This window comes from Podarcis muralis, chromosome 3, assembly GCF_964188315.1.
Source record: "Podarcis muralis chromosome 3, rPodMur119.hap1.1, whole genome shotgun sequence".
NCBI lineage: Eukaryota > Metazoa > Chordata > Lepidosauria > Squamata > Lacertidae > Podarcis > Podarcis muralis.
Window position 1 is genome coordinate 92,639,899 of NC_135657.1, and position 22,700 is coordinate 92,662,598.

Below are 22,700 nucleotides of genomic sequence, written 5' to 3' on the forward strand. Positions count from 1 at the left end.
TTACATCAAGTTTGGGACTTTTTAAGAAGTTGCACAGTTACAAATGGTCGCATTTGGAGGCCAAGTTTGACAGATGGACGGAGCCACCCACCTGAAGTCACAATTATGTCAAGGGGTTTTTTTTGCCCATAGGGATCCTCAAAAGCCCTATTTAAAGTGTTATCTTGCCCAGCACTTTTCACAGGACTTTATGGGCTCTGCCAACTATTGCTTCCTGCAAAGACCTCCATTGGCTCAGCCAGGCTTTTACCTGCTCCACACCTGATGTTGTGTGGTGGCTTGGCTGAAATGGCCTGGCAGGCCTAATTAGGTCTGTGAGCTGGAATATTCTGTACCCATGGTCTACAATGACTGGCAATGGCTCTCCAGGGTCTCTCCCAACCATACCTATCAATGGCTACTAGCTATGATAGCTATGTCCTAGCCCCATTTTTTGAGGCAGGATCCTTCTCAATACCAGCAGCTGGAAATCTTACATAGGGGAGAATGCTCTTGCGCTCAAGGTCCTGCTTGTGAGTTCCCCGCAGGCACCTGGTTGGGTGCTGTGAGAACAGCATGCTGGACTAGATTGGGCCATTGGCCTGACCCACAGCACTCTTCTTGCCTGGAACCACTTGCATGCAAGATGCATGCTCCACCCATGGGTCTTCTCATGTGCAAGTGCATTGCCTGACAGGTTGCTTCTGAAGGAGCATCTTCCAAGTGCCCATTTTTTAAAAACCGCCACGGGTAATTTTGCTCTGGGGTTGACAGTCCCTGCCACGTGGCCTGGACCATGAGTTCTTCAGCTTGCTGTGTGGAACCTCCCAACCGATTTCACTTTCAACCTGATCTTGAAAAAGGCTACAATCTCAGGAAGGAGCAGCAGATGTCCAAGCAGGTCTAAACGGGGCTTTCCTCCTCCAACAGCATCCTTTTATTTTACAACTGGACGTTTGCATGGCAGCACCGCTGCTGAAAAAGGAGGTCGGCGGAACCAGTAGCACGTCCCGCTCTGCACCACCGAAGCGCCTCTGCAGCCCTTATCTCACAGGCCCGCACTGCAAACCCCATGATACCCTTTACAGATGGGTAGCCGTGTTGGTCTGCCATAGTCAAAACAAAAAAAATTCCTTCCAGTAGCACCTTAAAGACCAACTAAGTTAGTTCTTGGTATGAGCTTTCGTGTGCATGCACACTTCTTCAGATACCTGGTATCTGAAGAAGTGTGCATGCACACGAAAGCTCATACCAAGAACTAACTTAGTTGGTCTTTAAGGTGCTACTGGAAGGAATTTTTTTTGTTTTGCCCATGATACCCTGACATTCTCCTTTCCTGCGATTGCAGCAGGACCAGAAACCCGCAGCCTTGCTCTCCCCTTTCCCGCCACTCTTTCCCTCCGCAGCAGCACGAGACGCCTTCGCCTCGCTTCCGCACCGTCTCGTGCCTCGCCCTGCCCAGGGAAGGAGAGAAGAACACGCGTGAGAGAGAGAAAAGGGACAGGCGGAGAAAGGGCGGGGAAGGGAAGGAGAGGAGAGGTGGTGGTGGGGCGGCCTTGTAGCAGCATCGCCATGGCGACAGTGACGTCAGCCCACCCTGGACCTAATTGGAGGAAACCCCGTGGCCCCAGCTGCAGAAGCAACAGTGCACGGGCCAACCGAACTTGCGAGCCCTCCCTCCCAGCCGCCCGCGACTTTTCTGCTCACCTTCGCGGCGGCGCGCAGGAGGGCGATTGGCCGCGCCGCGCTCAGGGGCGGGGCACGGGCTCGGGCAGCGCGCGCCGATTGGCTGAGCTGCAGGCGAGCGCGGGCCTAGCAGCGGGAGAGGTTCGCTTTGTGCCAACGCCCTTTTAGCAGCAGCAGCGGCGGGAGCAGCAGCAGCAGCGCTGGTTCTGTGGCTGGAGACGGGAGCGGTTTTCTCTCGCTCTTTCTCTCTCCCCCCCTCCCTCCTCTCCTCCTCCTCCACCTCCTCCTCCCCACCTTCTTGATCCAGCCCCGGAGCGGAGCGAGCGCAGTCGACCCAGCAGGCGCCCGCCGGCCCGGCCTAGCGCCTCAGCGGACCCAGGTGAGAGGGCGACGGCGGCGGCCTTCGCGGCTAGGCGAGGCGCGCTTCCCGCTTCTCCCCTCCCTCCCTCCCTCCCTGGCTGCGCCTTCCCTTGCCTAATCCCTGCCGCGTCGTCCATTTTGTGGAGGCGGCGCGGAGCTCCCGGAGTCGTCGTCCCCTCCGCCGCCGCCTCCGCCATTTCGTACCGGCCCTGCAGAGCCAACCCCGGCATTTCCTGAGGGACGGCGGGAAAGGAGACGGGCGGGAGCGCGGCTGAGGGCAGGGCAGGCGAGGCTGGGTGGCTGCCACCCGCGCCTCACTCGCTCCCTCCTCCGCCTGCGGGGACAAAGGCAGTGCGGAGCCGCCGCCGCCTTTTCCCTTTGCCTGAGGGGGAGGGGGGAATCAGTCCTTCTCTCGTTTCTCCCCCACCCCAGCACATTTTTATTATCCAGGAAAATCGGCCGCCTTTTATCTCCCCCCCCCCAAAAAAAAGGTTCGACACTCCTTTCTCCTTCCTTTTTGTTTTTTTGCACATCGTCCTCCTCCAACGCCAAGCGAATCGCCCCGGGCTTCTCCGCCTCTGCACTCTCTTTCTTCTCTCCCATTTTCCTTCCCACCCCAGTCCCGCCTGCCAGGCATTGCTTAGCGATCTGCTCCTGAGAAGAGTTGCTCGCCCTCTTCTTCTCCCCCTGCACCTTGTGCCTTTTCTCTCTCTCTCTGCTCTTTTTTTCCTCCCCTTACTCGCCATTCGCAAGTCCAGGTTGTAGGTCATCTATGGCGCCACTTCCATTCTCCTCTTCTTAGCCTGCTTTCTTACAAACACTGCATTGGGTTTGTGGGTGGGTGATTTTAGACTGGATTTTCCCGTTTGGATTTTCTCCCCCCCTCCCTTAAATGGAATCTTTTTTGTGTCTTGGGTCTTTAAAAAACACAAACCAGTCTCTAGTGCCCAACTCCAGCATCACACACCTTGGATCTGTATGCCACACTACTCCTGACCACCATTTCCAAAGGCCTGGCATCTCCTGTCCACTAGGTGCTGGAAATCTCTTAGGTGGGGAGGGCCTAATCACCTGTTCTGAACATGAGTGCTTCTTCCACTTATGTTATCTCGACAGGCCCTGTTAGTGTTCCCTGGTTGACAGAAATGTTTTGGGAATGGTACATCTTTTTGTCAGCTTGGTTTGAATTGAGGCTTTTATTGACTGTTTCTCAAATGGCCTTTGTTTAAGTTGCTCTGTCTCTTGTGGTTTGGATTTCCTAAATCTATAGGAGCTTTTTGTATGGCTGGTAACTCTGTTCTTTAGGAGTACTGTACAGGTTTCAGAATATTCGTCTCTTCCTGTTCCAGGTTTTGAGGTGCCTTCTGACTTTGTGAAAGGCCCTGCTGTTCCTTTCCCCCTACTAAATCAGTTGCCTTGCTGCTTATACCATTGCTGGCCAACATGGAAAAGACCGAGATGATTCAGAAAGCCAAGCTGGCTGAGCAGGCGGAGCGTTATGATGATATGGCTACCTGCATGAAGGCAGTAACAGAGCAAGGTGCTGAATTATCCAATGAAGAACGCAATCTTCTCTCTGTGGCATACAAGAATGTGGTTGGGGGAAGACGCTCTGCTTGGCGAGTGATCTCTAGCATTGAGCAGAAAACTGACGGAAATGACAAGAAGATGCAGCTTGTCAAGGACTACCGAGAGAAAGTGGAGTCTGAACTAAAGTCCATCTGCACTACAGTTCTGGTGAGTTTGTTAAGCATACTTCACCTTTTTATTTATAGCTGGCTTACTGAGTTGAAGCCTGAGGCCTAGGAGTGGGATGAATTGCATTTTGTGAGATGTAGATTTAAAATGTAAGATGTTGAATTTAAATATAATATTTTGCCATACCTTGCCAGGAACAGTGAATGTACGTAAACAAATGTTGACTAAAGTGAATTTACTGCAAAAGTGGGTTTCCACTGACAGTTACTTGGAAAATGTGAGAATGGGGATTGAACTGTAAAAGCTGTTTAATCAGTAGCAATGCACTCTCATAATGCCTTGTATTAAAAAGTCTGTATTTGATGAACTAAATAGGCTGAAAAAGCTACATATAGGTTCCCCTGGGGTTATATCTATTGCTTTGTTCATTGAAATATAGAAGCTAGTATATGCTAAATCCTAAGTTCTATATGCTAAATCCTAAATTCATTGTGTTTCCCAACCTTGTGCCTCCAGATGTTTTTGGCCTACAACTCCCATCATCCCTGACTAGCAAGACCAGTGGCAAGGGATGATGGGAATTGTAGGCCAAAAACAGCTGGAGGCACAAGGTTGGGAAACACTGGAGGATATTCATGGAACATAGTTGGAATTAATCTCTGCTTCTAATAGTTTCACTTGCATTGCTCTTGCCTGTTTCTTCTATGGGTTCTGGCAGTAGTTTCATATTACCTACTGCAAGTGATGGAGAGCTAGCACAAGGTTATGAAGAAGAAAACACAGGTTGTCTGTTTCATAAATATGTCCAAAGCAACAGGCAATACTCTTTAGGCATTCGTATTTGGTCTTGGATTCTTTAAGTAGCTATTTTGTTTTTAATAAATCATGGTAAATTGACATGCCAAAGCTAGAGTACGGTTTTTAATTGACCCACCAGAGTCTTCTGTGTTGCTGATAACTGTAGTAGTAATCCTTGCTTTCTCTAAATTCATATTTTTGTTGTTACAAATCTGCAGTCATTTGATACATTTATTTAAAGTAATTTTTATATCTGTTTCTGCAGGTAGGCTAGGATAATTAGAATTCGTTTGAAGCTTTTCTCCATTTACTTTATGCCACCTAAATTTTGATTTGGATTGGGTTAAGGAGGTTGGCAACCAGTGAAGAACAAATGTCCTCTGGTACTTTGTTTCTGTCTGCAAAAAAGTGTTTCTCTGATCCTTAGGGCACCACCTCAACTCCTAGTGCATATTTATTTTGTAGGAAACATTGTACATGTTTGCTTCTGACATTTAATTCCTTTCACCAAAGGGGGGCTTTTTGAGTCTGTAAAATAAAAGACAGCATTGTATACTATGCAGCAAAGCACTTTTGAAGTTATGGGGACTTTTAAAATGAGGGTCTGTTCAATGAAAAGTAAAAAAAATCTTATTAGGCAAGTCCAAGCTCTTGGGTGTGTCTAAAGTAGCTCTTTGGATCCTAGCCACTGTCCTTAGTCATCTCTATTGCATACCAGCAGTACAGAAATGCCTTTTGATTTCAAGCTTGAACTTTCTGGTCGAATATATGGCTATTTGGGGTTGGGTAAAGTGACAATGAATGATTCTAATCTTTCAAAAAAACCCCCACCGCACTATTTTTGGTTATTTTGAACACATTTCTTTTGCTACAAATGTAGACAGTTATATTGGTGTTTCCTTTTGAACCCTGCGCATCCTATTCCATATAAATTGTATACTTGAATTATCAATATTTTCCTAAATATGTAGTAGTGCAAGAAGTATTCTAAATTTTGTTGGCCCAAGGTCTAGCTCTACTCTAAACTTCTCTTGAGCAGTGAACTGTTGGAAAGCTGTGTAAACTAATGATATGTAACAAATAAATTTTGACAAATTGGTTGATACTTGGAAAACACAAGAAAAATCAGTACACAGTCATTTGTTACACATCTTAGAACTGAAGAGTGAAACTGATTATAATGGAACAGATTGTGTGTCAATAGCACTTGCTGATCGGAAGGTCGGCGGTTCGAATCCCTGCAATGGGGTGAGCTCTCGTTGCTTGGTCCCTGCTCCTGCCAACCTAGCAGTTTGAAAGCACATCAAAGTGCAAGTAGATAAATAGGTACCGCTCTGGTGGGAAGGTAAACGGCGTTTCTGTGCGCTGCTCTGGTTTTGCCAGAAGCAGCTTAGTCATGCTGGTCACATGACCCGGAAGTTGCATGCCGGCTCCCTTGGCCAGTAAAGCAAGATGAGCGCCGCAACCCCAGAGTTGTCCTTGACTGGACCCTTTACCTTTAACAGTTCATTAAATGCTTAGTCATGTTTAGGGACCTTCAAAAACTAGTTTAATACTGCCTTCAGTTTGCCAACAATATGTATAGTTGATGCTAGATTCATAAAAATGTATATATGTTTACCTGGCGGTACATAGAAGGCTTGCTAAGACATTGTCCAATCAGCATAGTGGAAGTAAAGGACTTTCCCTAGTGAGAAACTGAACATACTTTCAGCAGTTGAGGTGACTCATGCCCATTAAATGCTGTGTTAAAACTAATTACGCAGGTGTTTGTAGGCACAGTTGCATTTTCCGACGTTACTGGACATGATTAGTTGGTCCTTTGAGCACCATGAGGTGGTGGGGAACTTAAGGCCCCAGGCCTGAATGTGGTACTCCAGGACTCAGATTTGACCGTGGGAGCCCCCACCCCTTGGTCCAGGCCACACTCATCACTCTTTCCCTGTCTCTTCCTTGAGTACTTTTCTTTGGCTGGAGTGTGTCATTGAATTAATAATGTCTTGCTTGTCTTGATGAAGGCTGGGGAGAGGTGTGTGTCTGTCTAAAACTTTTAACTGACTGGTGTGTAGCTTACTGTACAAAGTGGCCCCACCCACCCCTGACATGTGGTCCTTAGAAGCTTCCCCATGAGGAAATGTGACCCTTTTGCTGAAAAAAAGGTTCTTTGCCCCTGCCCCAAAAACGATGTTCATGTTCTGAAAACTAAAGTTTAGTGCAAGGACATCTTTCCTGGGAGTCTTCTGCTCACGTGCACTTTTTCTCTCTGAGCTTTTAGATAAGGCTGCTTGCGGCAAACTATCTTAAAACATTTTTCCAAGCATGATGATAGGAAAGTACTCCATTTGCAGCAGTGAGCTGTGTATATGCCCCCTTTTCATGACTAGTAGCTGCAGACTGCAGTCCTCAGTTGGGCATGTACTGTGGAATTTAGGCAGGTAAGTAGAAATGGTCTGTTAAAGAGTAGACAGGAAAAGGAAAGCAGACAGCTGCTTCATATTTTAACTAGGTGGATTTTACAAAGTTAAGAAGATACTATGTCTTGGTAACTAAGGGAATTCATTCTAACCAAGGTTGGGCACTTTAAAGTGATTATTTTGAGGGAATGGAGCATGCCCATAGGTGAAATCTGTGCAGCTTAAAATGTTCTGCTTTATATTTCATATTTAACAATCACATTTTGTTGATCATTTCTAGTTTTGCTAGTCTTCTAAGTTCTGTGCTGAAATGTCAATAGCAAAACATTTTGACATTCTACCAGAAAACCAGAGATTCCAAACAAAGTCTTACTGGTGGGAGAAATGAGTTCATATATTTTGCAGAACAAAATGCTGTCAGTTTCCATTCAAATGAGCAATGCTAAAAAGGGTAGCAGCACTTGTGAATGGCTTGGATTCTTCTATCTTTTTTTTTTTTTTTACATAAAATCTGGGTACAGTAGAACTTCTAGTTATGTACGGGCCTCCTTATGAACGCTTCGGGTAACAAGCTCCATTAACCCAGAAGTAGATGCTCCTTGTTGCGAACTTCGCCCTGTGATGCAAGCGGAAGTCGTGCGGCAGTGGGAGGCCCCATCAGTGAAAGTGTGCCTCATGTTAAGAAAAGTTTCAGGTTAAGAACAGACCTCCAGAATGAATTTAGTTCATAACTGGAGGTACCACTGTACTTGAATATCATAAGCTTTTTAAGCCAGGTTCCGCAATGCATTCAACAAGCAGGAATGCCTAGTATCTATGTACCATTTTCAGATGTCAGAGACTAATGTAGTAACAGTTATTTTAATTGAATTAGGATGTTTATGGAATAAAAGGATGTTCCCAGGCCTGTTGGTTAAAACTGAACACTGATAAATTGTGTTTCTGAGAATCAGTGAGGGCTTAAATATACCAATGCTTTTTAATTTTTAATATGGTTACTTCATGAAGAAACCTTCAATATCTCACCTTTTCACTGTTGTAGCAGTCCTTATGATGTCATACAACAACATAAAATGACAGAATAAATGATTACTGAATAAACCAATTTAATATTTGTGTATGTTCATCTCCTCATAACATGAATTCTCTAGGTGATACGCAACAGAAATATATGTATGCAGAAATATAGTTTAATATAATAAAACACACAAGTATAGCAGGTAGAAACAGCTTAAAACGAGGGATCAGTATTGGGCCATTGCTACTAATGTATTGTTGGACTCGGTTAAAAATAGCTTAGAAATAAATCTATGCAGTGTGCGCACAGAGGTACTGATTAGGAAAGGAATTTTGATGTACGCTAGTATTGTAATGAACTGAAATGCTATGACAGATTTAAACAGCCTTATGCTAACCATTTTGTGATAGGTGGAAAAGGGAGAGAATGCCTTGCTGATTTTACTAAATAAAATTAGTTTTGTCTCATGACCTTCAACAGCTATTTGGAGGTTTAAGCCTTGGTGCATGAGTAGAACACTGCATGTGCCTTTTAAGACCATTGCCGTTATTGATAGGTTGGCTATCTCCATTTTTTTAAAAAAACACAACTGTATTAGTGTCCTAGTTAGAGCTTGGTGTTGCAGTTTAGTAATTAAGAAATGATCAATTTACATGCGTTAGTAGAAGGCACAAATCACTCCCTGGTAACAGAGAAGACTGTCAACCACTGGATAGATTACCACTGAGACTGAATGCAGGATTGTAACATACTTCAGTACTTTTTTTTTACTTACCATCCAGTTGTAGTCCACTGACTTCCTAATGCTTTCCAAATCAAGAAGCTTAGTGCTAAGAACCAGAGTACAATTCTGAATGCCAAAAGTATTCTTCATAGCTGAATTAAAGTGCAACATACTATTATTTCTTCTCCAACCTCTCCAAAGTGTTTTTTGTGGACTTCTGTAGTGGGGACCTATTAGTTCATTAAACAAACGCTTAAAATATGTATTTAAACACTGCTACACCAGAAAACATAGCAAAGTGGAAACCATACAATGGAAGCATTAAAACATATCTCACAATATCTTTCAACATGATAATAATTTATTATATAGGGTTGCATGTAGACATGCTGAGGTCACAAGTATCCAACAAGTTGGGAGTAGCAGTAGGAGTAAGTAATTGGCTTGGGGGGGGGGGGAATACTTCAAAATTCAATTGAAATATAATCGTATTAACAATTTTGAAATATATAGTATGGCAGTAGGAACATGTGTGCATCAGATCCACAGGTGAGCCAAAAATGCCACAGAATGCAGTAACAGGTGCAGAATTTGACTTCTTTCAAACAAAAGTAGTTTCTAGTTCTTATGGCTGAATATATGTTTAAGATATGATTGTGTAAGCTATGATTGCTGAAATTTCAGGTGCCGTAGAAATTACTTGATAAATCCCACATCAGCCATCATAACAAGTGATCTTGTTCTTCGCTTAGACAGTTGGCCAAGTGCAGAATATAAGTTGTGTTAAGAGTGCACATGTGGCCCTGATTAGTTAAACCTTAGGTGTGTTCCTAAGCATATTTGCTTGGAAACAAGTTCCATTGAAATGGACTTCTTTTCAAGTGAGAGTATTTGAGATTCAGCTTCGTATCTCTACTGCTGGAGCACTTAAATGTTTGAGGTTGGTTCAGTTTCGCAATCTGATTCATCTTTGCAATCTGATTCATCAGGGGCTTGAGAGTTTCTCACAAGGATGATTCATGTCATGTGTTTTTGGAGCAATTAAATATGTGCTGGTACTAATTTAGTATATTCTAGCTTACAATAGAGAAGGGAGTTGACTATGCACACCGCTCACATTACAGTATTAGTATTTTATTTTTATTATTAAATTTGTACACCATTTATCAGATCACAGGGCGGTTCACAACATAAAAATACAAAACGAAAGCACAAAAGACATAATAAAAACAAACCAATAGCACGCCCCCCAACAAGGACATTTAAAAGGCCATAGAATGTTAATCAACCGAAAAGGTATGCTTATAGAGAAACATTTTTGCAACAGAGAGCCACTGTAGAAAAGGCCCATTCTTGAGTTGCCATATGCTTCAGCTGAAATAAACTTTGCTACTTGTTGAGGATTCAAAGAGAAAGTGAGGAGTAGATTAGATCAGGAAGTATATTACAATAAACCATAGTCCATAAAATTGACTACAGTGGTACCCCGCAAGACGAACGCCTCGCAAGACGGAAAACCCGCTAGACGAAAGGGTTTTCCGTTTTGGAGGCGCTTCGCAAGACGAAGTTCCCTATGGGCTTGCTTCGCAAGACGAAAGCCCATAGGGAAATCTCCGGGACAGCGGGGAAGCGCCTCCGCTGTCGCCCGCCAGCATTTTAAAAAGCCCCGGGACAGCGGGGGACTTCTCCGCTGTCGGGGCGATCTTAAAATGCTGGCGGGCGGGAGCGAAGCCTCCGCTGTCGCCCGCCAGCATTTTAAAAAGCCCCGGGACAGCGGGGGACTTCTCCGCTGTCGGGGCGATCTTAAAATGCTGGCGGGCGGGAGCGAAGCCTCTGCTTTCGCCCGCCAGCATTTTAAAAAGCCCCGGGACAGCGGGGGACTTCTCCGCTGTTCCGGGGCAATTTAAAAGCCCCGGACCTGGTCTGAAGGCGGTTTCCCTAGGAACGCATTAATTGATTTTCAATGCATTCCTATGGGAAACCGTGCATCGCAAGACGAAAAACTCGCAAGATGAAGAGACTTGTGGAACGAATTAATTTCGTCTTGCGAGGCACCACTGTAGTTGATTTTACATGCAGAAAAGAGTTGACCCTAGCTATTAATTGCTACTATAGGCTTACTGTACTTGAGGTTAACATTTGGCTACTAGCTGTCTTTACCATCTCCTGCTGACATTGAGTCCTTGTTACCTGTCTGTGTCATGTATGTTTGATTAACCCACACTTTCCGCACAAAAGTGTTAGATGTTTAATCTGGTTAGACAACAACGAGACATTGATTATAAATCAGAGGGGTAAGTATGGAATTGGAATAACTATGCATATATCTTCTGTGGATGTACCTCCATCACCCAAAGCTGGAGCAAACAATTGGTATAGACTGAGTTGTCACTTCCCTTTTAGATTGAAGGGCTGAGTAGACTACTAGGCAGTGTAGGCCAGTCTGAACTCTTAACCTGTCTCCAGGTAGGGCTGGGCAAACTCTTGTCTGAAACCCCAGAGAGCTGTTGACAGTGTAGACAATACTGAGCCTGGTCTGATTCAGTGTAAGGCTGTGTTCTATGCTCTTAGCTCTGTGAGGGAGTGTAAATTACATTTCCCAGAATTCTTTTTTAAAGAGAATGGCAATAGCTCAGTGGCAGAGTGTCTGCTGTGTATGCAGTAAGCCCCAGGTTCAATTCTTGGCATCTCCATGTTGGGAAAGACTTCTGCCTGAAATCCTGAACGGTGGCTGCCAGTCAGTTTAGACAATGCTGAGCTAGATGGACCCAATGATCTGACTTGGTATAATGCAATTTCCTTTGCTCCTATGAAATGTGTTATTACAGGATATACAATATTAAATGGCATCTTCGTCATTTAAAAACAAAATGAGTTGAAAAACCACCTGCATTTCATTAGGTGACTTGGGGTGATAACCACGGAGCACAGTCTTTAGCAGAATGGCACTATTAGTCATTTTGCAAGTGCATAAATTTGACTATAAGTTATAATTGCTAAAATAACAATTATAGTAGCTCTGCATGTAGAACTTAGGTCTAACCTCTTTGCAAAAAGCCCCATCCATGTTGGTACAGCTGGGCTAAAATGGTAGTCTGTAGGCTATACTGAGAGTGACTCCTTCCTCTTTTGCCTGAACAAATGGTTTATGCTATATTATTACCAGACAACATCTTGCTGTGTGCTTTAGTCAAACCATTCAGATAAAGTAGTAAAGAATACATTCTGAAAGAAAGATATGGTATGTCTTTAATTCTAATAAATATATGAACTGTAGAACAGAAGATTTATTAACAGTAGATTGCATTTAATGATACTGGTACAATATATTTTCATAGAAAAGCAGGCATTGAATGCAAACAATATTTTCAAAACTTTAATCTAAACATCAAAGGGAAAGATGACTGTATTGAGAAATAAAATTGCTCTCTACTTTCTGAAGTTTAAAACATCTTTGTGCAGCTCTTCAGAAACTCAGAGCAGCTTAAAGAGTCCAAAGACATTACCTGTTCTTAGGCTTACTTTCTAAAAGGCATGAGACAAAATGAAGAGACGGGAGGGTGGAAAGCAAACTCAAGCCCCCTAGTTCTTTGTTCTTCCAGCTGGAATGGAAGCTGTTCATGGAGGGGAGGAGCTAAAAGTTACTAGTCTCAACAGAGCTGATAACAGTGTCTGCTTCCATTCTCCCTCTGCTGTAGCATGATAATAGTCTCTTGGCAGTTAACAGTGGAACTTAATGACATTTTAGAGCAATTCCATTTAAGAGGGGAAAGTTTATTCCCTGCTTTTGTTCGATTCCTTGAAAGCTTTGATACATATTCAAAATCAAAACATTTTGTACATAGGGTGTGAGTCATTTAATAATGAGTCCTGTCAGCCCAATACAAGGATTTCTGCTCTCCTCCCCTGTGCATCCCTGAAACTAACTCTGTGTGTGTCAGGAGCACACCTAGAACAGCATGTGGGGGCAAGAGAAGCAAGGATTGTTCATCTGGTAAGCTGAAATGCTTGTGCTGATCAGAAGAGTGCAACACTGAATTTCTCCCCTAGTGGCAAATTAAGCATGGTATGAAAATACCATGTTGCTAGCAAATGTTTGACATTGGTGTCCTGTAGGGAAAATAGGTCTTCTATTTCAAGTCTCTAGACTCTAGGACTATTTTGCTGGTCACACTTCTGGCTGGTAAAAATATAACTTTCAAGTTAGTTTCAAAATATGTCTCTGCCTCAAGTTCTTTTAACTTGCCTAGGTGTGTCTAGTTCTGACCATGCTGCTTCGTTACCCAGCATGTTGATTAGTCTAAAAATTGGCTGTCCAGTGACAGAAGTCTGATACCAAAGAAGGTTCACAAACTTTAGTATCTGCGGAGGATGTTAACCAGAACTCTAGCATGACTGTTTAAGACTTTCTCTTGTAGACATACAAGGCTAATAGCCAAAGGTTCCAATTGGCTATTCTTTCTCATAATTGGATATGGTGTGCATACAGTTGGACTGTGGGTGACTTGTCAGGGCTTCAGACATCAACTTACTATTTACTACTCAAAAGCAGAAGTGACTTTAAATCTACTAAAACAGCTGAATTAGATTATTCTCCACTGTGAGGAAATAGAAAGCTTAGTGGGAAGGGGCGAGCGGGGAGAGAGTGACTGTGATGTATCATAGTGGTCCTTTATGTAGGGGTGGCTTTAGCTAAAGTTTATGCTTCAGCTATACTTTAAATGCATATTGCTGGCAAAAAAATAGTTAATTGAATCTGTACATTCCAATTCAAAAAACCTTCATTAAACAGATCTGTGACTAAATCAGCACAATTTTTTTAGCATGGCACATAAGGCAATAATTTCTATTTGAAAAATAAACGTTTGAGCATTGAACTATTTGAACTATATTGAATGGCTTATGCAGTAAGATGATTGGCTGAAGCTGCTAAATACTTAAAAAGTAATCGTGGAGTGTCTGGATGGAATCATTACTTTGGGCAACTGTCACAGGTATAAGACAATCAAATGAACTGTGGCTGTGTTGTTGGCAGTGGTTTGCTGCAAAGGTGATGGGTGTAGCTTTTATATTCAGTGCAGCACTTAGTGTGCTTTAAAAAGCTATTGCTTCAATTTTTAATGCAATACTTGGGTATTTATTTTGAGAAGGAATTAATCAAAAGTGGAAACAGTGTAGAAATAACTAGGAATAGTACTATGGCCCCCCAAAAAAATCACACTCCCTATACTTTATTTGTAAAACCTGTTTTTCTTGCGAGCTGTTGATTATGAATTTTTCTTTGGTAAGCAGCCTCTTATGTCAGAAAGTGATGTATCTCATAGTGAAAGAATGGGGTATTGGGCATGTGACCACAATTCCTAAAGGTTTGCTTCATACCTGACTCAGTTTTTACTCCAAAAAGTAAATCTAATTTTGGTTACAACACTTCAATCCTTCATTTGTGTTTCCCATCTTGAAAGACAGTCTCAGGGGACAAACAGTGCCACTTCTTAAATTGAAACACCATTTCTCTTGCTACAGGGTCTTTATCTACTTAGTGCATAATATATAAAAATGGCATTTTAGCAATCATTCACATTGTGTCTGAACACACATCTGTGGTAGTATTTATGGCCTTACTATTGAAATTACTTGAAATTCTCCCCCCTCCTCTTTCGTTAGGAGTTGCTGGACAAGTACTTAATAGCTAATGCAACTAACCCAGAGAGCAAGGTGTTCTATCTGAAGATGAAGGGAGACTACTTTCGATACCTGGCGGAGGTTGCCAGCGGAGATGACAGAAAACGTGAGTACCATATTAATTTAAGCCTCTGCTTTACAGTAAAGGTATATCTAGTCTTATAAATAATAGTTACATGTTGTGTGTGAAGATAATGTTAAGAACCTGCTAGTTTGTCTCATAATCCCTTTTGCCTTGCTTTTTCTTAACAGAAACAATAGAAAATTCACAGGCGGCTTATCAGGAGGCATTTGACATCAGCAAGAAAGAGATGCAACCCACACATCCAATTCGTTTAGGCTTAGCGCTTAACTTTTCCGTATTTTACTATGAGATCCTCAACAACCCAGAGCTGGCTTGCACATTGGCAAAGACAGTAAGTTGACTTTGGGCGTGAGTGGGAAAGTTAGTTTGAATAAGGGAGCAGGACTCCTTAACCACATTTGCTTATCTTCTTGGATACTGAAGTTGTATATATGGGTGTGTTCACTTTACCTATTCTTCATTCAGGGGACTGCTAGTATGATCTTGCTTCTACTTCCTCCTTGTGGCATTCTGTCACCTGATAGAGCATGCAGAATAATTTTAACAGTGAAGGCTATGAACAGGCACACCATTGATGGCTGGTCTTAAAACATTTTTGTTTTGAGAGGCTAATGTTATTTTCTTAGAAGGGTTTCATTTCTAGGCCCACTTTGGGAAATAAGCACCTTTAGTCACAGTAGAACATGAGCTGAGTGAACATAATTTAGGTTTGATCAAAAGTGGCATCATTACAATATTCCCCCATATTGCATTATTGTTCTCCAAAGGAAAGCCTACATCCATGTATACTCCTCTGAAGAGTTGAATGTTTGAACACAACCACAGATGTATAACCCCAAGTTAAATACCAGCCCACAGAAAACCTAAACTTGTAGCAGGAAATGTTCACTGAGTACTAACTTCTCTTGCTTCTGAAATGTCTTCCAGAATAGGCTTTGTACAATGACTATGCTGATAATCAAATCTTGTTTATCCTATATCAAAGCAGTTTATGTAAAAAAGAAACAGCCTAAACTTCTGAAGGAATACCTTATCTGATGGCTTGTTTTTAAAGCATACCTACTTTTTTTGGGGGGGGGGGGTTCTTTTGCCTAAAGCGTAAGAATAATCTGAATGTCTTTCCTAGGCTTTTGATGAAGCCATTGCAGAACTTGATACGCTGAATGAAGACTCGTACAAAGACAGCACTCTCATCATGCAGTTGCTTAGAGACAACCTCACAGTAAGATGTGCCTGGTCTTTCTACAGTCATTGTGCTTAGACTTTGGGTTCCCAAATAGTGTCAGCTAGGTTTTTGGAGTACTACTCCTGCTGCATTTATTAAAAGGGAGTTGTGAGCTGGGGTTGTGATGGATGTAAAACTGAGAATATCTCACTTCTGATAATACTGCTTGCTTCTAAAAATATTGCTCATTACTAAATTGGAGATTGTACATCTAGGCTTGATAGACTTAACAGATATATTTAGAAATATAATAAGGTGCAAGTAAAACTACTGCTTTTCATGTAGTTTACCAGATGAGGCAGGTCACTGATTATACTTTTGTGCCAGGCTGCTATTGAGAATGGTGTTGCAAGTGAACCATACCTGATTATGGCTGTTCTTCTTTCCAGTTATGGACATCAGACAGCGCAGGAGAAGAATGTGATGCTGCAGAAGGTGCAGAAAACTAAACTGCATATGGAGTGTCATTCCCCTTCTCAAGAAACCTTTTTACACGTCTCATTCCTTATAGCTCCACTTGGATTTCCTATAGCAAAGAGAAGCCATCCATGTGTATGGAAATCAATTTATAGTCTTTTCACACTGCAGCTTTGGGAAAACTCCATTCCTTGATTTGTGTTTTGTCCTGGCCTTCCTGGTGTGCGTTTACTGCTGTAGAAAAGTATTAATACTGGCTTAATTTCCATATAAACATAAGTAACTTCCAAACACTTATGTAGCGGACTAAAGTTTCTGGTATTTAAAAAGAAATCTGAACCAGTTCCTGCAAGCAACTGTGGTGGTTTTTTTTTTGGTTTTTTTGTATTACAGTGATGAAATGAAAATGTAGTTAATGCAACTAAAGAGTGTTCAACACAGTTCAATTCTCCACATTCCCTTTTTATTCTGCAGGGGTTTCTTGGTGATTTGACTTTCCCGTGCTACTGTGTATTCGTTTCTGTAGGATCTGGGGTGTCTTGGGCCAAATGGGAAGCATGTCAGAGTGGCTTCCTATATGTGTGTACAGCAGGAGCTACTGAGTGTTTTAAATACAGGGATTCTTCTTACTCTTCAGTTGCTGCTGTTCAACTGCTATCCCCTCCCAATAAAATTTCACTTACACTCCTGCCTTTGTAGTTCTGGTATTCACTTGATTATGTACTAGAAGCAGCATGTTACTGCCAGAATACAGGGAGTGCCTTTTTGGCAGACTAAATTGCATGTCATTTCTTAACACTGGAATGGGGGTGGGGGGAAGAGGTCATATGTCCGAGTATAAAACTTTTCCATGCAGATTTGTGCACATGTATGAAGGTGTCAAGTTCGTCCAGTGATTGTTCCTTAGATAGATGGACCACTATTGTGTGTTGCTAATCATTGATTGTAGTCCCAAAAAAGCCTTGTGAAAATGTTAATGCCCTATGTAACAAAATAACATTAAATAAAATTACATTTTATAAACCACTAAACTGTTGCGCTTTGTAACATTTGCATGCAGCTTCGTCTAGGAATAAATCCTATCTAAACTGTTTTACTATGCTGTAACTGAACAGTTTTCAAACCTGTAATGCTTGCATTGTGTGTGTGTGTGTGTGTGTGTGTGTGTGTGTGCGCACTTCTGATGCATGGCATGAAGTGAGATGTTCTGCATTCACTAAAGTTTTTAACATACAGCATGCATTCTCTTACATATATATAGTGCATTGCAATTCTACTGTTACAATAGGTATTCATATGGTAAATTGAAGCATTCTGAAAATACCACCTGCTTTAACAGGGGCTTCCTACCTAGAGCCACATTTAATAAGCTTTAGGAATGCTCCAGCATCAGACCAATCACCTGGACCATAAATGGAAGCATTTCTAAAAGTAGCTTTTAACAGACAAACATACCGTGGTGTAAAACAGGCAGAACTCAGGTCATGGGGAAAATGCTTATCCCAAAACCGTTCCGCATGCACTTGCATTTGGTGTGCTGGACCATTGACCACATAGTTTTGCCATGCTGGCTGTGCAGCTGATTGGATCTTCTTGTTGCTAGGCACTCAATTTTATTGACTGCTAATTGGCCACCTTGCAAATACACTCAAGGTGGTGAACATATATAATTTAAACCTGTAAGAACAAAACTGCATTGAACCAAATAGCTGGGTGAGCCCAAAGCTAAAGCTACAAATATGTATTCCTTCTGCCTTTCAAAGGTAAAATGGGAGGACTGGGGGGAAGCTTATTCTGTTGAAGGAAAATACCCTGGTTTTCTATGCCTGCTCTTTTGTGAGCAAGGTAAGAAGTGGTGCTCTCCATGTTAATGTGGGATCAGGTTGTGAAAGGTTCTACATGCATGCAATACTTGCACAGGCAAATATCCTGTGTCCTGTATATTGTTTGTTTTGGGACCAAAACCTCACTGCAACTCTCTTCAGCTTTTGTTACCTATGTTCTTTAACACCCTTTGTCATCTCAGTCAGGTGCCAGTATTCTAAAGACAAGTATTTTCAGAAAAGGAATACTTGCAACATTCCCTTTCTTTCCCATACTGTATTGTGTCTAGTTGCTTCACTTGGGCTTCCAGTTGAGCAATTTTGCTTTGGTAGGCAGGCTACAAATAATAATTATTATTTTATTCTTTATACCCTGCCTATCTGGCTAGGTTTCCCCAGCCACTCTGGGTGGCCTACAGCATATATAAAAACATGGTAAAACATCAGACATTAAAACTTCCCAATGCAGGGTGCCGTCAGATGTTTTCTAAAAGTTATGTAGTTCTTTATCTCAACGCCTGAAGGCTGTTTCACAGGGAGGGTGCCACTACTGAGAAGGCCCTCTGCAGATTAATGGCAGATTAATCACAAGCGGAGTTCCCATGTTAAGGTATTACATTTGTAGGGTTGCTACAGTGTGGCAGAGCCAGTGTGGTGTAGTGGTTAAGAGCGATAGACTTGTAATCTGGGGAACCGGGTTCGCGTCTCCGCTCCTCCACATGCAGCTGCTGGGTGACCTTGGGCCAGTCACACTTCTCTGAAGTCTCTCAGCCCCACTCACCTCACAGAGTGTTTGTTGTGGGGGAGGAAGGGAAAGGAGAATGTTAGCCGCTTTGAGACTCCTTAGGGTAGTGATAAAGCGGGATATCAAATCCAAACTCTTCTTCTTCTTCTTCTTCTCTAAGGAGAGCCACAAATTAATGGAGCTTGGGAATGGTTAAACAAAGGTTTAGAAATTACATGCATGAAATGATAAACTTACTGAGAATCTATCATCGGTGACTTCACACCTCCATAGTGGGCCAAATGGCTATAGCATATACACCCTGGTGACTGCTACGGTGTAGAACAGCAGGTGAAGTTTAGCATATTGGTGGAATCCACATATTTGGTGTCATTGATGATGGCTATGACAAGTGTGGGGATGAGGAAGCTTTGACAAGTTTTGTGGCGTAAACACTCCCCTACTAAGTGGCATGTATTGTAGAAAATGGGAATAATGATGTGATCCTGTACATGCTTGCTTAATAAAGTAGGTGATGCTTGGGGGTTGGCTCCTGTTAACAGTATACACTGAATCTTCTCAGTAGTTAAACAAATGAGTCATTTGCTCATTTTCCGTCACCACTTCCTTTGAATACCTTTGAGCTGTCATTAATGGTGAAGCAAAACTGCTTCCAAAGAAAAGGTTGTTTTTCACTTCCCCATCTTCTGTGTAAGGTTTTCCAAATCTTGCCCCTCCAGGACTAGTAATCCAGACCTTACGAAACCACACTTGGCGGCTTACCCCTGTGCTGCGGCTTCTGAATTGGATGAGAACCTACAAGCAGCAACCTTGACCATGACCTGTGATTAGAATATTGAATTTATAAAAATAATTTAGGAGTAGAGTGCCCTCACTCTTGCCTCACCACATCCTTAAAAAAATTAGATGGCAGCAAGAATGTAAACTTGTGGCAGTTGTGAAGCTGTTATGCCTAAAAGGCTAGGAATGTTATGTGGTGATCAAGGTAGAAATCTCTAGAAGCTCCCAATTTATAACAGGAACAGTGAAGTGAACCTCTTTGATCATTCTGTGACAGCCAGCAGGTGGCACTGTTGATTTTTACCAAAACAGATTCGATGGAAATGCAAGTTTCTGTGCCAAAAGCCAAAGTGGAGAATAACCTTGAGGCCTCTGTTCTAGGTAAAAGGTAAAGGGACCCCTGACCATTAGCTCTAGTCGTGGCCGACTCTGGGGTTGCGGCACTCATCTTGCTTTATCGGCTGAGGGAGCTGGCGTACAGCTTCCGGGTCATGTGGCCAGCATGACTAAGCCGCTTCTGGCGAACCAGAGCAGCGCATGGAAACAACGTTTAGCTTCCCGCTAGAGCAGTACCTATTTACTTGCACTTTGACATGCTTTCGGGAGCTCACCCCGTCACGGGGATTCAAACCGCTGACCTTCTGTGTTTTTTTTTAAAATAAATTTTTATTAATTTTCCAAACAGATAATGAAAACAAACAATACACAAAACAAATACATACAAACATATAAACATGTATAATTTCATAATCTTATTTTCATGCACCTTACTTCTCGGACTTCCCCATACCTCCCCTTTTCTGCATCCTTGTTTTACATTTCTTCAGCAACTCCTCCAGTTAACTAATTGTCAAGTTCACTTTCATATAGGTTCTTTTTTAACTTATTGATTACAGCTGTAATTCTCTATTTCCCAGATCCTTAACATCTTAACACTCCTCAATTTTACAGTAATTTTTAAGATATACTTTAAATTTCTTCCAGTCCTCTTCCACTGTCTCTTTCCCCTGGTCGCGGATTCTGCCAGTCATCTCTGCCAGTCCCATATAGTCAATCACCTTCGTCTGCCATTCTTCCAGCGTGGGTAGTTCTTGTGTCTTCCAATACTTTGCTAAAAGAATTCTTGCTGCTGTCGTAGCATACATAAAAAACGTCCTGTCCTTCTTTGACACCAATTGGCCAACCATGCCCAGAAGAAAAGCCTCAGGTTTCTTAGGAAAAGTCCATTTAAGGACTTTCTTAATTTCATTATAGATCATTTCCCAAAAGGCTTTAATCTTCGGGCAGGTCCACCAAAGGTGATAAAAGGTACCTTCAGTCTCATTACATTTCCAGCATTTGTTATTGGGCGAATGGTAAATTTTTGCAAGCTTGACTGGAGTCATGTACCACCTGTAAACCATTTTCATTATGTTTTCTCTTAAGGCATTACATGCCGTAAACTTAACACCGGTGGTCCATAACTGCTCCCAGTCAGCAAACATGTCATGACCTATATCTTGCGCCCATTTAATCATAGCTGATTTCACCATTTCATCCTGTGTATTCCATTTCAACAGCAAGTTATACATTCTTGACAAGTTCTTAGTATTGGGTTCTAACAGTTCTATTTCTAGTTTTGACCTCTCCATCTGGAAGCCTATTTTCCTGTCTTGTTTAAATACCTCGTTTATCTGAAGGTAATGCAGCCAGTCTCTTACTTTGGACTTTAATTTCTCATAACTAAACCGCTGACCTTCTGATCAGCAAGTCCTAGGCTCTGTGGTTTAACCCACAGCGCCACCCGCATCCCGTGTTCTAGGTAGCCCATTCTAATTTAAAGGAAAGGGCAACCACTAGAGCTGAGTATCTAGTGCACTGTTAGTAATGAAGGCAAACAGCTGTTCAAAATGATTACACCAGTTTCACAAGGTGAAGTGTTCAACCTGGAATTTGAGGAACAGTCATAACTCCTGGCTCTTCCGAATGCTGAAATGTATCTGTGATTGGGCAGGGGAAGTTATCATTTCTATCAACAGCTGTAACTTAGTGACCCTTCTAAGAATAATTGACAACAGGAAAGTGCCGATGACTAATTGGAAGAGCTTCAATAATAATAATAATAATAATAATAATAATAATAATAATAATAATGGGCGGCTTCCATAGAAACCAAAAATACAGTAAAATACCACACGTTAAAAACTTCCCTGAACAGGGCTGCCTTAAGATGTCTTCTGAATGTCAGGTAGTTGTACTATTTTTTATGAGTGTGAGTTCTGTTAATAATGAAGTGGGGAAAGTTGTGGCATTGTCTATATATTTAGAATTAAAAGGGCAGAAAGAACACAGTTTTTAAGAAATTATGCCTCTGCCTGGTTACTCCCATCCCCAATATATTTATCACACTCCTTATCTTATTCCTACAGTAACAACTTTATTTGCTTGCTTCCAACCATATGTAATTACTTGCCATTTTATATTCATTCTGGCCTAGTAACTCTTCATGCTATGCATGAAAAGGTCTCTCATACCTTTCTTGCTGAGGAAGGAAATGTAACTTGGGAACATGTGTAAGCAAAATATCCTCTGTGCATAATTTTTCATTTAAGAAGGCATATGGAACAAAAAACGTGACAGAACAAAAATGTAACAAAGCTGTGGCAACTGCAGCTTTCCACGTTTCATAGATGCTGCTATAGGTCTCACACGTGGTCTGGAATGGGTAAGGGGTGCTCTTTTATCTGAATGACTTGGGTGGCTGCCTGTGCAGAAATGAGAAGAGTGGCAATGAGTAATGGGTAGAAAAGGAGGAGGTGCTAATTGGGAGAGGGAAGAAGGAAACGGTATTATCACTAGTCTCATCCTAGTTTCCCACACTCTGCTAGCCACATTGGGGGGGGGGGGATCTAAAATAGGACAGTATTTATCCACCCATTAGGAGGGGCTGCGCATGGACAAAACTGGATGGCATCTCTTTAAATGCTTGTTCCCAATCCTAAATTTGCCTGGATGAAGAAAACATTGGAAGATTTACACCTTCATAACAAAAGTATTTTTCCACCCACCCGTCCAGATGGGGGAGGAACTTGAAAAGTCCCTGGGATATGGAAAAAGTTACACCATCTCCTTGCAGACTGCCCTCTGGGGTTTTTTTTTCTGCCTCAACATCTTGTTTTTCAGTCATGGGGAAAAAACTCATGACTTAACCTAGCGTTCTTGAATAAGTCTACTTTCCTGGAGAGTCCCTGTCTCTTATTAATGGGAATAGCAATAATTCACACACA

General features: G+C 42.2%; 1 protein-coding gene across 1 annotated transcript; it reads left to right on the forward strand.

Annotated features, from left to right (window-relative positions):
* The first annotated feature begins 1,828 nt into the window (after positions 1-1,828).
* On the forward strand, positions 1,829-17,117 carry YWHAQ (tyrosine 3-monooxygenase/tryptophan 5-monooxygenase activation protein theta). Its single transcript, XM_028722515.2, has 6 exons — positions 1,829-2,044; positions 3,375-3,762; positions 14,342-14,465; positions 14,612-14,775; positions 15,571-15,666; positions 16,059-17,117. Exons 2-6 carry the CDS (start codon positions 3,469-3,471, stop codon positions 16,116-16,118), a joined length of 738 nt encoding a protein of 245 aa, XP_028578348.1. The 5' UTR covers positions 1,829-2,044; positions 3,375-3,468; the 3' UTR covers positions 16,119-17,117.
* Positions 17,118-22,700: the final 5,583 nt, after the last annotated feature.